Source organism: Orcinus orca, chromosome 14, assembly GCF_937001465.1.
Source record: "Orcinus orca chromosome 14, mOrcOrc1.1, whole genome shotgun sequence".
NCBI classification, from domain to species: Eukaryota; Metazoa; Chordata; class Mammalia; order Artiodactyla; family Delphinidae; genus Orcinus; species Orcinus orca.
This window is the reverse complement of record NC_064572.1, coordinates 76474962-76492115: the sequence shown is the minus strand read 5'-3', so window position 1 is coordinate 76492115 and position 17154 is coordinate 76474962. Positions and strand designations below refer to the sequence as shown.

The 17154-nt window shown below is 34.0% G+C and overlaps 1 protein-coding gene across 1 annotated transcript in view; it reads right to left on the bottom strand.

Moving 5' to 3' along the window:
* Nucleotides 1–1305: 1305 nt before the first annotated feature.
* The window catches only part of CCDC172 (coiled-coil domain containing 172), a 53231-nt gene continuing 37382 nt past the window's right edge, over nucleotides 1306–17154 (bottom strand). The window contains exons 5-8 of the mRNA XM_033420964.2: nucleotides 12305–12406; nucleotides 11840–11942; nucleotides 3583–3670; nucleotides 1306–2371 (exon numbers count right to left, since the gene is read on the bottom strand). Of these exons, the coding sequence (XP_033276855.2) occupies nucleotides 2330–2371; nucleotides 3583–3670; nucleotides 11840–11942; nucleotides 12305–12406 (335 nt within the window). The 3' untranslated portion in view covers nucleotides 1306–2329. The remainder of the gene's footprint in view (nucleotides 2372–3582; nucleotides 3671–11839; nucleotides 11943–12304; nucleotides 12407–17154) is intronic.

Below are 17154 nucleotides of genomic sequence, written 5' to 3'. Positions count from 1 at the left end.
GCTCTACATCCTATCATTTTGTTGCTGTCTTTCCCCTAGCCAAATAGCTCCATTAATCAGCAGGAAAAATACGCAGCAAACTATCTATACATCCTAGTATTATCCCCAGTGGAAGGCTGATAATTAGGAAGTTGCTTCTGAAAGAACTTCCATTAGAGTAAAGAACTATGGTGGCATGCCAGGAACCTCAGAGATGTATCAGTGTTACTCTGGGTTAGTTAGGCTTTGGTTATAACTAAGAATAGGGAAAATTTAGTGAATTTATTTAATGAATGAGCATTAATTTAAAAATTGCCTTTTTATATAGCCAAAGTCTTACTTCCAGAGTAAAGTCAGTCTGAGACACAATTTTACTTAGATAATTTCAGTTATTTTTCCTACTTAAGAGTTGTATGAATTACGAATTCTTGAAAAAACTAAAAGCAGAGCTAATCTGCTGGTATACTGACAGTGTAGGTTCGTACACTGCAATTTCTATTGATTGTTGTATTTCCTTTTTTCAGTGAACTTGTGCCTTTGATTACATTGATTCTAATAGTCCCAGTTATTTTGGTTGGTATTACACGGGCAGTGCACTGTATTACTCTACCATGCAGTGCCAAAACAATCATTCGATTGTTTGAAAAAAAATAGTTTAAATCCTAAAATACACATTTTAAGCATTTTGAAATAATGAAAAAATACGTTATGAACCTCCCATTTTGTCTCAAATTCAATTCATATGAATTCTGATTCATTACTGAATATTAATCTAGATATTCTATATGATGTGAAGACATGACAAGACTGTTATATCAGTAAGAGTTTATTCTGCATACATGCCATTGTGTGTTAGTTGTGCAAATAACTGGCAGATCTCTAATTCACATTGATATTTTAGCTACAAAACCAATAATGAACAAAAATTACTGTGAAAAAGGCTTTACAGGTAAACTTAGCCTGCATATTAATGATGTGATACACATTTAATAATAAATATTCCGAAGACTTAGAACTTAGAATGTGGTTAGATAAATGGACTAAAATAAGACAGAACTGAAGTCATGACTAATTCCAGTAACCATTTCCCACTCTGCATCTGCATATAAAACAGACTGCAATTCTCTGGTACCATTCATTTTTTTTCTTCTTAAGCAAAAGTAATTTACTCTTAAATATTTAAAGAATCAAAATAAAAATAACTTTTGAAAATACAAATTATTTAAACAGATGGCAATTGGTACACATCTCAAAGGAGAGTTTTAACTTTGCTACTTTTAAAAAAAATAAGGATGTAAAGCAACCTATACGAAAAGCTATGCCCTAATAAGACTTGATTTGAAACAAGACTACCTTAACATTAATAGATCTAAGACATTTGTAAACATCTCATATTTGATATTAAACTAATTCAACTAGAATCATAAAAGAAAACATTTGCACTCAGAACTTTAAGTTATATCCTTAAAGTAGCTTTTGTTCCCCTCCCCCGCCTACCACAATTTAGGGCCTTGTTGAATAGTTTCAATATACTTTTTTAAGAAACAGGTGAAAATACACCTTTCTTCCTAGTTAGGACTGCTAACAGCAGAAAGACATGTGATGTTGGAAATTTGGTGGCAATATCATGATCGATCCAAACATAAGTACACTGTTTTCAGCTGCAATATTTTAGGCCACCAGCAAAAATGAATCCTGATGGCCATAAGGAGACTATGTACCTCCCCGAGTGGATGACTTATTTCATTCTAACCAACACTGGCATTAGGAAGAAAACTGGCAGGCACAAAGTGCTGGAAAGTGGCTGCAGGTGTCCCAGACTTAAATCTGTAGACACATTTAGAGAAAAGTGGAGAAAACTGGCTTCTGTAGATGAAAGGCCTCAGAAGGCCTCTGTCAAAAGACATCTTATGATTACAGAAGGATTAAAATGAAAGTAAGCATCTTTGTTGGTGCAAATGGCACTGACGAAATTGGGTCAATAATCTGAGCTTTTCTTCCTACACTTGATTGGATCTGAGGTAGACTGCAACAAAGAATGAACAACATCAGAAAGTATAGATCAGCTTAAGGGTCGGGGGGGAATAACGAGCCTGAGAACACAATATCTGTTTCTCCTTTTTTCTTCCTTTAGAAATAAAATCAAACCACATAAAAACCCTTAAGTTTCAGCAGGTAACAAGACCAAAAACTTACTTTTTTTAAGTGCTAATATATCAATTCTAGATATCAACAACTTTGAACATTTTAAACCTCACGTTTTCCGCAAGAAATGGGTATCATTCATGTATCTACCACAAAGATTTGATACTAAGATGCTTGATCAAATCTTAGATAGCTGATCACTTCTCTACAAGTTTTTAGTTTCCTGAAGATCTTTCTGTGCCAGTGTCTGAAATGAAAACATACAATTATTCATGAGAGAAATGAAATTCTTAATAAAAGAATTACATAAAATTCATGTAAATTTAGCACAACAATAACTGGGCATTTCTAAATTTTACTATTGAAAGTTTTTCTAAATATATAAATCCTATAAAATATAAATCCTAACATACCTATTGGATAATCTTAAATAAGAAAATATTTCCAGAAAATAAATATGGAAGAAAATATAGTGTATTAAATTAAAACTATATTTTAACATACTTTAAAGCTAGCTATATATGTCTTCTATTAAAATAGAGCATGACAAATACTGTGTTCATTTTATAAACAACCAAAGTAAGAGGTTAAAAGCAATCTGAAGTGCTCCCACACAATCTGAAAATAAGTTTCCAATAATTGAATCCAAAGTTCTGGAAATCATAAAAATTTGTAATAAGAAAGTTTTAGGATCAAATATAATCAAAGTATAATTTATGCCTATCAAAAACAAAAAGCTTTTAAGCATTATGATAGTTAAACTTCTTCAGTGCATTAATCCTCTAATAACAGTTTCAGTCAAGGGGATGTTGTGAGGTCAGGTTTGAATTTTTTTTAACTTAGTTTGAAATTGTACATATTCTCTTTATATATTGATATAACTTGCCTTATGCAGCATCTAAATCTCCAAGACTCAAAACATTTCACAGATTTATATCATGACCTTAGTTTTGTTTGTTGTTGCTGTTTTGGTTTTTATTTATTTATTTATTTTTGGCTGCGTTGGGTCTTTGTTGCTGTGCGTGGGCTTTCTCTAGTTGTGGCGAGCAGGGGCTACTCTTCCTTGCGGTGAGCGAGCTTCTCATTGCTGTGGCTTCTCTTGTTGCAGAGCATGGGCTCTAGGTGCACGAGCTTTAGTAGTTGTGGCACGTGGGCTCAATAGTTGTGGCTCGCGGGCTCTAGAGCGGAGGCTCAGTAGTTGTGGCGCACGGGCTTAGCTGCTCCGCAGAATGGGGGAATCTTCCCAGACCAGGGCTCAAACCCGTGTCCCCTGCATTGGCAGGTGGATTCTTAACCACTGCGCCACCAGGGAAGCCCTGTTTTGTTCTTTTGTATCTAGTGCAAATCCATGTGAAGGGCACAATACTAATTCAGTGAGATGTATTCCAGTAAAACCATTCTTACCAGTAAGTAAAAACAAGTGCTGAACAAAAGTTAAAACAATCAATTATGGCTTACCAACTGCAAAAATTCTATTTCTGTCTGGAGAGCATCATAAACACTTTGCATGTCATCTTCCTTATAAAGTTCTAATTCTTTTTTAAGTCTGTTTTAAAGGAAAAATTCACTCTATTAATTAGTTCATTAGTAAACTTTTATAATAATTCTTTATTACATGAATAGTGCCAGATTTGCAGCTTCTATTATTGGAATTTCAAGTTAACACTAAAGAATTTGGAAAGAAATTTTAATTCTCTATAATTCTATAAGGAACCAGCCATTAAAATTAGTCTAGGAAAGATAACTGGAGGAACAAGAATTTGAAAGAAGAAATAAAGCTATCTCGTTTTTCAGGTAATTTGAAAACATACTTGGAAAACCCATGAATCAGTGTTAAAACCAACTCAAACAATAAAATAATTCAGTAGGGTGACAAGATACAAAATTAGCAAACAAAAATAAGTAGCCTTCATTGTCACCAGCAATAATTAACATGACTTTTTCATGGAATAGGACATCATAAAAATGTTAACTATCCCCAGTTAAATAAAACTTAATTTGACCCTAATAAAAATACTAACACTTTTTTCCACTGGTGCTAGGTGAATTTGATTCTAAAGTTCATATGAAAAAAGAAAAAGAACATTCTAGAAAAGCCCTTGAATTTTTTTTTTCCAAGAAAGCCCTGAAAAAAGAGAAAACAAAGAAAGGTGACTAGCCCTGTGAGATATTAAATCATACCATTAATCCTTTATAATTAAAAGAGTGCAGTAGTGGCATATAAATAGAGCAGTGGAACACAGAAGACAGAAATAGCTTAAAAGGGACAAGTGGACATTTAGCATATGCTAAAGGAGCTTCCTCAAACCACTGTAAAAGACTGACTTTTTAATAAGCTGTGTTAGAAAAACCGGATAGCTATGTGCTATGTGGCTATAGATGAATTGTCAAAGCTAAAATTGGCTCTGTATCTCATAGCATACACCAAAATATACTCTAACTGGATCAAAGATTTAAGTGTAAAAAATGAAACTATCTAAGGACAAAGTGAAAGAATAGGGAAATTCCTTTATAAGCTGGTTGTGGCCAAGAACTTTCTCACTATGGCTCAAAATATAAATGAAAAATGAGTACTCAATTCAATTACATTTAAAAAATTGCATAGCAAAACACATGAGTAAAGTCAAAAGATGACAATCTGAGAGAAAATACTTGCCACATACATCACAGATAAAAGTGTAATCTCTCTAATATGTAAAGGGGCTTTATAATCAAGGGGAAAAAAGACCAAAACTCTGATTAAAAAATGGGGGAAAGTCATAAACAGTCACTTCACAGAAAAAAGTATAAAAATCATCCCTAAACATTTGAAAAGTACTTAATATTACTCGTGATAAAAATATGGTCAATTTCACTCATAATAAAGACTTGAAAATTTACTACACAGGTATATAATTTCTCATCTATCAGATTGGTAAAACTCCAAAAACTTGATAACACACTTTCTTCATAAGGTTGTGGATAAACAGCTGTACTCAGACATTGATGGGGGAATTTAAAATCGTTAAACTTCAAAGGAGGAGAATTTGGCAGTATATAACAAAACTACATTTATATTTTCCTTTTGACAGTTATTGTTGCATTATTTGACAGTTATTGTTGCATTGACAGTTGCATTGTTGCATTGTTGCATTGACAGTTATTGTTGCATTATTTGACAGCATTATTTGACAGTTATTGTTGCATTATTATTTGTAATCACAAAATATTGTCAACAACCTGTGTCCATTCTTATGAGACTGGTTGAATAAACTACAGCACATCCATATAATGGAGTATTATACAGTATAAAAAGAATGAAGATAAAGATGAAAAGAAACACAAAGGATAAACCAGTAACTAGTGAAAATGGTCACCTACAGCATGAGTGAAAATGGGGTGGAATAGATATGGAATGAAATGAAACTCCTCTGGGTATATCTTTTTTATATACTTCTGACTTTTGAATCTTGATGATTATTTACATATTTGACAAATAAAATTAAATAAATAAAGTTGAGGAAAAGACCATAAAGTTTAACACAAAGTAACAGTTGAGTTAAACACAAACAGAAACAAATAAACCTGTTTTTCAAATTTATAATCACAGATTAAAAAAAAGAATTAATTCAAGTAATTTTCAAACATAGTAGTCTATAACCCTCAGTGGGATATGTTGTAAGGCAATAAGAATTATAAAGGAATCTTAAATTTTATTTACTACTTTTATTGTTAGTGAAGGTACACAGCTAGTAATTCTAAAATTATTTTACAAGATTGTAAGAAATGGATAATTACATTGATGTTGTTAAGAACCAGAGTTTTCACTAGAAGAAAGAAGATATACAAAGAAAATGGAGGGAAGAGGAAAAAAAAAACCTGTCATTTTGGATGTGAATGGAAGGGATCAGTATAAAAAAAATCATGATTTAAAAAAATGATATTTTTATTTCTGTCCATTTAAAGTATTCAGAAGCAATGACACCCAGTAGTAACGAGCACATCTAGCATGCTAATCTTAGTTTCTAAAACCAGTACCAACTAAAAGATACCAGGACTCCTTGAAATAATTGGTCCCAGGGCTGAGGTAGGTATTATAATATACAAGATGAGCCTAGAATATTCTGTTGCACAAGAAGGAAGGAAAGTGACCAAAAACTGATGGGAAAATGTCAAAAGACACAAAAATTTAGTTCAAGCGACTGCCTCTAGCCAAATCTGGGACAATTTGAGCACCAAAAATAGTGACAATAATGTACTATAACACATGAAATAAAAAAGAAATCCATGAATCCATAGAAAATCTTAAAAAGGAGAAATTAAAAGGATGGGGTAAGAGGAAGGGGAACTTCTGTCTTTTTTCCCCCAGAATTTTACTAGCTAATAAAACACCATCAATGTGACATCTATGACTAACTTAACTGGATGACCTTTTCACTGAAGAGGCAACAGCACTGATTTACTACTTCATATAAATGCATTTAGAGTCTCTCAGTAGCAGGTGTATATTAACTTTTGTGCTGTTTCCATTGCAAACATGCTGTTCACAAAACCACTCTATCTTCAAATGTTCAGAAAGAAAATCCCATGCTATTGACTTTGTAGCTTCATTTCTGAAACAAACTTCCTGCTGTATTAAACAAGCATAAACATTGGTTATAAAAAGTGTAAAACCATTCTAAGAAGAAGTGTTGTAGGTAAAAAAATGCCTGAAATGTTTCAAGTTGTCTGGTATGTTACTATTGCAGTAAATAAAAAGTCATGATGAAGAAATGTATTTTGGTGACCCTGGTGTTGAGTAATAATAAAAAATAATAGGTGTTGGGAGTTTGAAGTGGTCCAGTATATACTGCTATTCTTGCCTACCTGAATTCTGCCCATCTGAGAAATAAGGAAGGTCAAGATGTCAAGTTTGCTACTAATATAGCAGTGACTGGAGAATGTGGCTTATATCTGCATGCAAAGGATTTACTAACACTGAACCCCAGAATTAGACTAATGTAACTCACACCATTAGAGACAGAATTGGATGCCACAAGCTTTCTTTCATGGAGTCCTATCACTGTAAAACTTAAGGGATAGAGGAGCAGAGTGGAATATATACTCTGAGGCAGGCCATACTCCAGAGAGATAAGGAAAAGAAAGCTGGGCTTCGGTTTATCCTTCCAAACTCACCAGACTGAATCACTCCTCTCCACCATAGAATAAGAAAGAAGGAGTTCTGGGGGGGACAACAAGGAGGGTTAAACCAGTAAAGCTTTTTCTTCATGGAAGAAAAAAACCAGGAGTGGAAAGAAGAATTCCATGGGGCTATCTCAGGGGTTAATATATACCATGTCTTTGCAAATAACACTGAAAAAAGATGAGGAACTTTTATCTTCTTTGTAGTAAAAATAAAATATGTAGACTCAATCACTGGAACAAATATTTATTAAACACTAAGTACCCTGGACTATGTTAGATTCAGACACTGATAGAAAAATGAAGAAGTAGTAGAGGGAGTTCCCAGTTAAGTGGGAGAGACTGATACACATAAATATCATAGAATATGATCAATGATATAACAGAATTATAAACATATTCTCTATGAACACAGAGAAAGGAACAGTAGAGGAACGCTTTCATAATTTATTATGTTTATTCCTTCATTTATTTATTCAATACCCACTATATGCCAACCTCTGTACCAAGGTATTAGACCATGAGTATACAATGGTATAAACAAAGTAGACAATATCTTTCCCCTAACTGAGCACATGATGACATAGACATACATAAAATGAAGCACATAAATATGTAATTACAAAATGGAATCTGTGCTATCAAGGAAAAAATCCAGTGTGTTATTAGGAAAAACAACAGGTTATAAAATTTAGATCACAGGGATCCTTCTCTGAGGAAATATTTCAACTGAGATCTAAAGGATAGGGCATGTCCCACCAGGTAGGAGACAAGCAGGCAAGGGGCAAACAGATAACTTGAGGGAAAGAAAGGCATAGATAAAGGTCTTAGGTGGAAGAAAGCTCGGAGTGCTTTAAGGAGCAGAGTGAGAAGGGGACCATGGTTGAAAATAACATCAGGGAGGTGGTCATATACCATATTGTGATGAGTCTTGGACTTTAGGTTTTATTATGTTCATTATGAAGCCACTGATGATTTTAATAAGGGGGCTGACACAATTCAATTTATAATGCAATGAAGGTTGCAAGAGTGGATGACGGGAAAGCAGAGAGAGATTGTTACTGTGATCCAGGTGAGAGAGAGTAGTGGCTAGAACTAGGATGGTAGCCATGGAGAGAGAAGTGGAAGGATTCAAGAAATATTTTGGAGGTAAAAGCAACAAAACTTGGTGATGGACGGGGGTAGGGTGAGAATGATGAGATTTCTGAACACATCAAACATGCCTGCTACATTTTGGGTTTACTCAGGAAAAATTACATGTGAGCTAGGCCTTGAAGACTAAATCAGATTTTTAACTAATAGAGAAAAAAGAGAAAGATACAGAGGTGTGAAGTCCTGTGGCATATTTGGAATTCCACAAATAGTATTCTGATGTGCTAGTAGAACACAGTATGTGATAGAAATGCAGGGAGATAGCACAGATTACGTTTTTGTTTGTTTAATCAGGACAGCATCACTTCAGATCTATTTCTATGTTTATATTAAATTCTTGGGAATTCAGAACTGGAGCTTAGGAAGGAGGGATTAGTGACAAAGATTTGGAAATTATCTATGGATGATAACTAAAACTTTAGACCAGATGAGATAGCCCATGGAGAGTACAAAGTAAGAAAACAATCAATGACTAACCTTTAGGGAGCCTCTGCACTTAAAGGACAGGCAGGAGAAAAAAATGAGAAAGAAGCCTGAAAGGCATGAAATTCCCATGGATAATATGAAATAAAAATGAAATCATAAGTAATTATACAATTATAATTATGTCTAATAATTATAGAGCATTTACTGTGTACCAAGCACTGTTGTAAAGGCTTTATATATATTAAGACATTTAATTTTTGCTATAGTCTTGTGAGGTAGGGCCATTATTAACCTCATTTTATAGATGTAGAGAATGAGGCATAGACAAGTTAAATTGCTTGTCCAAGGTCACTAACCTAGTAAATAGCAGAGGTGGGATTCAAAGGTGTTTGTAATCTTAACCTCTATGCTTTCTGCCTCTCGAGACCCTGAGATTTCTGTCCTCCCTGGACTACATGAAAAAACTAGCTTGGTATGTTATACAACCCTCAGGGACGCTTCTTAGAAATTAACACAACCTCTGGTTTAGGTATTAATCATAGTAATATTCTATAAGTTAGTTGCTTTAACATGTGTTAATTAATGAGCCCACACTCTTCACATTAGAATCTTTTAAATAAACAAACATCTTGTAATTTATAAATAGAGGAAGATTACTTAAAGCAGAGACCATTAAACTGTTGTGAATATAAAGTACTGGTTCTAAGATGTAAAACAGATAGCTAGTGGGAAGCAGCCGCATAGCACAGGGAAATCAGCTCCGTGCTCTGTGACCACCTAGAGGAGTGGGACAGAGAGTGTGGGAGGGAGATGTAAGAGGGAGGAGATATGGTGATATATGTATATGTATAACTGATTCACTTTGTTATAAAGCAGAAACTAACACACCATTGTAAAGCAGTTATACTCTAATAAAGGTGTTAAAAAAATAAAGTACTAGTTCTCTCCATTAATGGATGGCATTAAGTTAGAGTCCAACAAGCAACCTGGACATGACAGATTAACTTTATAAAAACATAATCATTACAAAAGAATTTCAATAATATAGACAGAATAAAATATGCATCAAAATTTTCTAATTACAAAAAGTAGAAACAATAAGTTCATAGAGATGAAGTTTTAATTTTTTGTAATTAATTTTTTGTAACTTTTTGTAACCCAGTAATTGCTTTCTTACTGGTTAAAGTTTAATAAAAGTAGAAGTACAATTTTAATAACTTTAAAATAAAACTGGTTCTGAACTGGGGACAATTTTGCCCACCCGTCTCTGCCCAGGGGGCACTGAGCAATATCTGGAGTCATTGTTGGTTTGTCACAACTGGGGGTGGGTGGCGCTACTGGCATCTGGTTGGTAGAGGCCAGGAATGCTGATAAACATCTTATCCTGCATAGGACAGCTCTCCCACAACAAAGAATATCCTGACCCAAAATCTCAACAGTGCCAAGGCTGAGAAACCCTGCTTAAAAATAGCATCTATACCAAGAGTAGTTAAACTTGAAAATTTAAGATAAAGGCAATTACTATAGAATTCAGTATACATTTGAACACACAGATGAAAAAGATTATTCTATTCCAAAAGTTAGGGATTAAACCAACTTAAGTTTGGCCTTAATGATGTTCAGTAAATGTCATATCATTTTTTGCCATCATTAGCTCCTTGTTATTGCGCTAATTATAAGACTGATGGCCCTCTTTTCAAATATCTTTACACTTAGTATTTTGACTCTGCTCTTCACACTTGAAATAACTTTTATGGAACATACCAGAAGGGAAACTAAGCTACACATATTAAAGAATTTAAAGTGGGAATTGATAAATATTGGCATTTCATTCAATAACTGCTAAGATGCAAAGAACGGACTAGGTATATTGATTGATGTTTCTTTCTATCCAAATTTCCTTTGTCACCATCTGTGAAGGAAAAGCTCTGTCTAACAAACTTTGTGTGCTTAATTTTAATCCAGGGCAAATTTTTATGATTGAGTGATAAACAAAACTGGAGTTCATATTGGAAGCCCCTTTACTACTAACTATAATGATACCAGTGGGCATTACCATTTTTAAAAGTGTAAAAAAAATCAATGAGCAGACTGTCACTACAGAAACTCATTCTGCATCAAACATAGCACCCAAGAGATTGATATTTCATGCTTATAAAACTTAACATAAAATTAAATTGCAGATATTTTCTCACAATCTACTAAAATTATGGCCTAAGGCAATACACTGCTAATATGAAGCATTTGTTCAGCTCTAGTGGACTTATTTCCTATATGATTTATGTGAAAGAAGTCTTCATTTGCCTCTTTGTAGATCTGGCAATGAGGTTTCTGTTTCTTACATTAAATGTAGAAAGTATAGGAAGTTCTTTAAAATTAAGCCATTAAATATAACACTGAATTATTAATAAATAACAGTGAAATTAATAAACTGGGGGGGGGGTCCTCCTTTGGTATATAATTATGTCATTTCTAACCTCAGCCATTCTTTCATTATCCAAATGCATTAAAAAAATCTAAATATTCCGTACAGAAAATACATTTTCAATCTTTAGGCCCCAAACCAGAGTGACAGATTTCAAGTAAAACAGTAGACTGTGGTTTTTTTCCCTGAAATCTAGAAGGACCAAAAATAATTTCACTCCAGAAAGTTAGGGATAATAAAAAAGAGAGTTGTGGAAACAATACTATATCTTAATCTGTTAGGATATGAATAACTCTGAGACCATGAGGTATATGAAAAGATAAAATTGATTTCAACCTTATCAACCTGATGCATCGTGAAACTTATGTGTAGCACTTTCTAGCCAGTAAAGTGTTTGCTTATTAGTATGTTTCAGAATACACATAGAAGGAAATAATTTCTTAAACAAACTTTAAAAAAAAAGCAACTGTGTGTTTAGTTTTATGCTGCAATCTACTTGACAACTTGGAAAATTATCAGATTTTATACCAAAGTATAATAGGCAATTCTTACCTTAAGCATTCAGCAGCATTTTGAGGCTTTTCACTGATTTTTATTTTTTCTGCCTCTAGGTACTTGGTAGTACAAACGGCTTCCTTTTTTTTATCTTCAAAACCTAAACAATTTAAGAAAATTCTTACAATCTTTAAAAAATTAAACATAAAGGTTATCTTTATGCATTCATAAGAACAATACTCAATTTTGGTGCTTCATGTAAAATATATGTACTAGTGATTTTTATTTTTCTACTTTAATATAGCAATTAAAGGCACACACAAAAAAGATCTTAACAAAGTTTGTGACATTAAAAATACCAGATCTAACACTGATCAGTTCAGTGCTTTACCTATTCATTTTTTACATCAATAGCAGCACTACATCCCAATAGGTGAATACATTTTGAAAGGATAATACTACCCTATAGTAGATATATAACAATATTCATCAGCAAAATAAACTAACTCATAAAGGTAATACCTTTAAGCTCTCTCTGCAAAGTAAATAATTCTTGTATCAATTCACTCTTTTGTTTTTGAAGTTCATTTAACTGGCCACTATCATGTTCCGCTGACTTCATTTCTAGAAACAAATGGACAAAAACCAAAAAACATATTTTAACTATTTTAAGTTTTGCTTTATGTATGTCAGGAATGATTAAGTTCTTCTTGTGTAGTAAAACTTTAAGCAGTATATGGTCAATTTTCAGTCCCAACAGCTTCCCTTGGCCACATAGGAACTGTTTCTTAATAAACTGACCAGGATTATTTAAGCAACAACTGGATACAAAAGAACAAGTTAGTTGAAGGTTAGACTGCTGAATGAGAATTCAAAATAGTGTCATATTACTAAGTAAAACGAGCTTCCCAATGAAGTTAGAAAACTCTACTCACTTTTTGGTTACCATGAACAATGCTGCTATGAACATTCATGTACAAGTTCTTACGTGGACATATGGTTTCAATTATCTTGAAATACCAGGGAGTGGAATTGTGGGTCATAGGGTAACTCTAGGTGTAACATTTTGAGAAACTGTCAAACTGTTTTCCAAAGTAGTTGTATAATTGTACATTTCTACCAGCAATGTATGAGGTTTCCAATTTCTCCACAGCCTATCCAACACTCTTATCTACTCGTTTATTATAGCCAGGCTAGTGGCATCTCATTGTGGTTTTGATTTGCATTTTCCTAATTATTTTGAACGTCTTTCATGTGTGGCTATTTGTATGCCTTTTTTGGATAAATGCCTTTTTAAATACTTTGTCCATTAAAAAAACTGGGTTATTTTTCTTTTTACTGTTTAGTTGTAAGAGTTCTTTATATATTCTGGATGCTAGTCCCTTATTAGATACATGATTTGCCAATATTTTCTACAATTCTGTGGGTTGTCTTTTCACTTTTTTGATAGTGTCCTTTGAAACTCGAGTTTTAATTTTGATGAAGTCCAATTTATCTGTTCTTTTGTTGCTTGTGAATACCTAGAAAACCATTTCCTAATCCTAAATTATGAAGATTTACAACTGTGTTTTATTCTAAGAGTTTTATATTTTTAGCTCTTACATTTAGGTCTGTGATCTGTTTTGATTTAGTTTTTGTGTACAGTATGAGGTAGATGTCCACATTCATTCTTTTGCATGGGGATATCCAGTTATCCTAGCACCTTTATTTAAAAAGACTATTCTTTTGCAAATGGTCTTGGCATACGTGTAAAAATCAAGTGACCATAAATGTACGGGTTTATTTTTGGATTCTCAATTATATCCCCTTGATCTATATGCCCATACTCATACCAGCACCTCACTGTCTTGATTACAGCAGCTCTGTTCTAAGTTTGAAATCAGAAGTGTGAGTCTTCCAATTCTGTTCTTTTTCAAGTTTGTTTTGACTCTTATTGGTCCTTTGCATTTCTATGAATTTTAGGGTCGGATTGCAAAAAGCCAGCTAGAATATTTGATAGGGGTTGTATTGAATCTGTAGATCACATTTAGGAGTATTGCCATCTTAACGATATTAGATCTTCCAATCCATCAACTTGGGATGACTTTCCATTTATTTAGGTCTTCTTTAATTTCCTTCAACAATGATTTTTGTAGTCTTGAACTTTTTTTAAGTGTATTCCTAAGTATTTTACTTTTTGATTGTAAATTGAATGTTCTTTAATTCAAGTTACAAATTGTTCATGTTAGTATATAGAAATATAATTGATTTGTATATATTAATCTAATATCCTGCAACCTTGAACTTGTTTATTAGCTCAAATAGTTTTCCGGTGGGTTCCTTAGGATTTCTATACACAAGATCATGTTATCTTCAAATAGAGATAGTTTTACTTCTTCCTTTCCAGCCTAGATGTCTTTTATTTCTTTTTCTTGCCTGATTGCCCAGGCTAAAATCTCTAGCAAAATGTTGAACAGAAGTAGTAGGAGTGGATATTTGTATTTTCCCAATCTTAGGTGAGGAATTTTCATTCTTTCATCATTAATAGCATTCACCATGGGTTTTTCATAGATACACTTTATCAGGTTGAGAATGGTCCCTTCAATGTCTACTGTATTGAATTTTTTTTAAAAACCATGGAAGGGTGTTGAATATTGTCAAATGATTTTTCTGAATCTTTGATTATTTTTATCTCTTTTTTCTCTTCATTATATTCATGGTCTTGAGTATATTTATAAGAACAATTTAAAAAGTCTTTCTCTGCTAATTGCATTATCTCTATGATTTCTAGAGATGTTTCTATTGACCTTATTTCCTCCTTGCTATGAGTTATAATTGGCTTTTTCACATGTATAGTGATTTTTGATTGGCTACTAGACATTGTGTTCACTATTTTCTTGAATGTTTGAATTTTGATCTCTTCCTTTAAAGCATGCTGATGCTTGTTATTTAGCAGGCAGTTAGGTAACATGATTAGGTCCAAACCTTGCTTTTAAGATTTTTTTTAAAAGAGTGTGTCCAGAAGAGCCTTAAGTCTAAGGCTAATTTCATCTTGCTATTAAGGCAGGACTCTTCTGTTTAATGAGATCTTTCTATTCTGACAGGATGGAACATGAATGTCTCCCAGTCCTGTGTGAGCTCTTAGAATTGTCGACCTTATGACTCCTCAGCAGTTTTTCTTCACTCAGCCTAGTGGTTTTCCTGTACGTATGCACAGAGTAATATATAGCCAAAGGCTCAAAGCAACCTCTATGAAGATTTCTGGAGGTTTTTGTCTGTGTAGTTCTTTCCTCTCAAGTACATTGTCCCGAAAATTTCAGCTAACTCAGCCTCCCTGAACTCCAAGCTTTGTATCCTCAACTCAATCAGACCACTCTGCTTTGCTTAAGTTCCCCCTCTCAGTCCTGCTGTCAAAGAATTGCATCCAGGTAAAAAGCTAGGGTAATCATACCTCATGTGTTTCCCTTCTCTCAGTAATCATAGTCTTGAACAGTCTCTTTTCCTCAATATGTAAAAATAGTTTTTAATATATTTTCTTCAGTTCTAGCTGTTTGTGTTGTGCTCCTTCCTGATTATAAGTGAAAGTTCTCCACATACTATTTAAATTATCCTTTTACTTGTCTATCTCCCATAGTAGACCATAAGCTCCTTAAAAACAGGAGCTTTCGGGCTTCCCTGTGGCGCAGGGGTTGAGAGTCCACCTGCTGATGCAGGGGACACGGGTTCGTTCCCCGGTCCGGGAAGATCCCACATGCCGCGGAGCAGCTAGGCCTGTGAGCCATGGCCGCTGAGCCTGTGTGTCCGGAGCCTGTGCTCCGCAACGGGAGAGGCCACGACAGTGAGAGGCCCGCGTACCGCAAAAAAAAAACAAAAAAACAGGAGCTTTCATTTATCTTTAAACTCCAATTCTTGTACAGTGCTTGTCATATATATACAGAACACATAGCATGTGCTCAAGAGAGTGTGCTGAACTGAACTCAAATAAATCATATAATTGAATTAAAAATTTTTATTATCCATGTTTTTGTCAATTAATTTAAAATGAACAGTTCTTTGAAAAAAATTAATAAACTCACATTTATGCTTCTGCTCCTTTAATAAATGAATATTTAAAATATAAACATAACTACATGCTAATAATTAAGAGAAGTATTCCAGGATACCATTACAATCTTTAAGAGATTTAAAAAGTGAAACTATATTTTATTCATTATTAACTGATTTATCAGACATTCTATGATATGACTTATGATTTAAAATATCTTTGTAAAACTTGGCCAAGAGTGATAGAGAAATTTTGGACTTAAACATTCTTGAGGTAGAGAATGTATTATTTTTCTTAGTCCTAACTCTCTAGGCTAAATGGAGAAGGCATGGTTCCAAGACCGTTTCTTCCCTCCCAAAAAATAAGACAAGTGCATCAATTCCTATGACACTTACACAACAGAAAGAATAAACACAATGTTTGTGGTAATAACTTTTTTCCCACTTTTCTACTGCCTCATTTTTTTTTTTTTGCCGTATGCGGGCCTCTCACTGTTGTGGCCTCTCCCGTTGCGGAGCACAGGTTCCGGACGCGCAGGCTCAGCGGCCATGGCTCACGGGCCCAGCCGCTCTGCGGCATGTGGGATCTTCCCGGACCGGGGAACGAACCCGTGTCCCCCGCATCAGCAGGCGGACTCTCAAACACTGCGCCACCAGGGAAGTCCTCTACTGCCTCATTTTAATTTTGTTATTACTTTTATTTTATAGCTTTATTGAGGTATAACTGATGTGGTGATAACTTTTTACTTCCTTCCACTGCTTAAAATCCAAGAAGTTCTAATCAAGCTAGGTTTTATGGCTATGAATATTAAACCAAAGTAAGACAATGAAAATTCATTCCCATCGTTTGACATGTGAGTTGTCTTTCTCATATAACTGCACATACATTGCCTATCTTTAAAGAATACTAGCAAGCAAGGTGTGTCATATGCTTCCTCTTATCTAACATCCAAGAAAAACTGATTCACGAACTGAAAGAAAGAAATAAGGGGGACATTTTGAGAAAAATGTTGTGACAACCATTATAGTCATTATTTTGAAGCCAAAAGTGATGGACCCTTTTGTCTATGAATTATCAGATGTTCAAAATAAATAAACATTTACTAATTTCACAAATATATATTGAATACCAAATACCAATGCTTCTAGTTGCTCAGGCCAAAAAAACTTGGAGTCAACTGTTAATGCCTCTCTTTCTCTCACACCCCACATCTAATCCATCATGAAATCCTACTTGTCCATCTTCAAAATTTATCCAGAATCCAAACACCTCTCACCATTTCAATTGCTTACAGTCTTAAACTAAGCCATCATTATCTCTGGTCTGGATTACTGCCACTTTTCCCTAG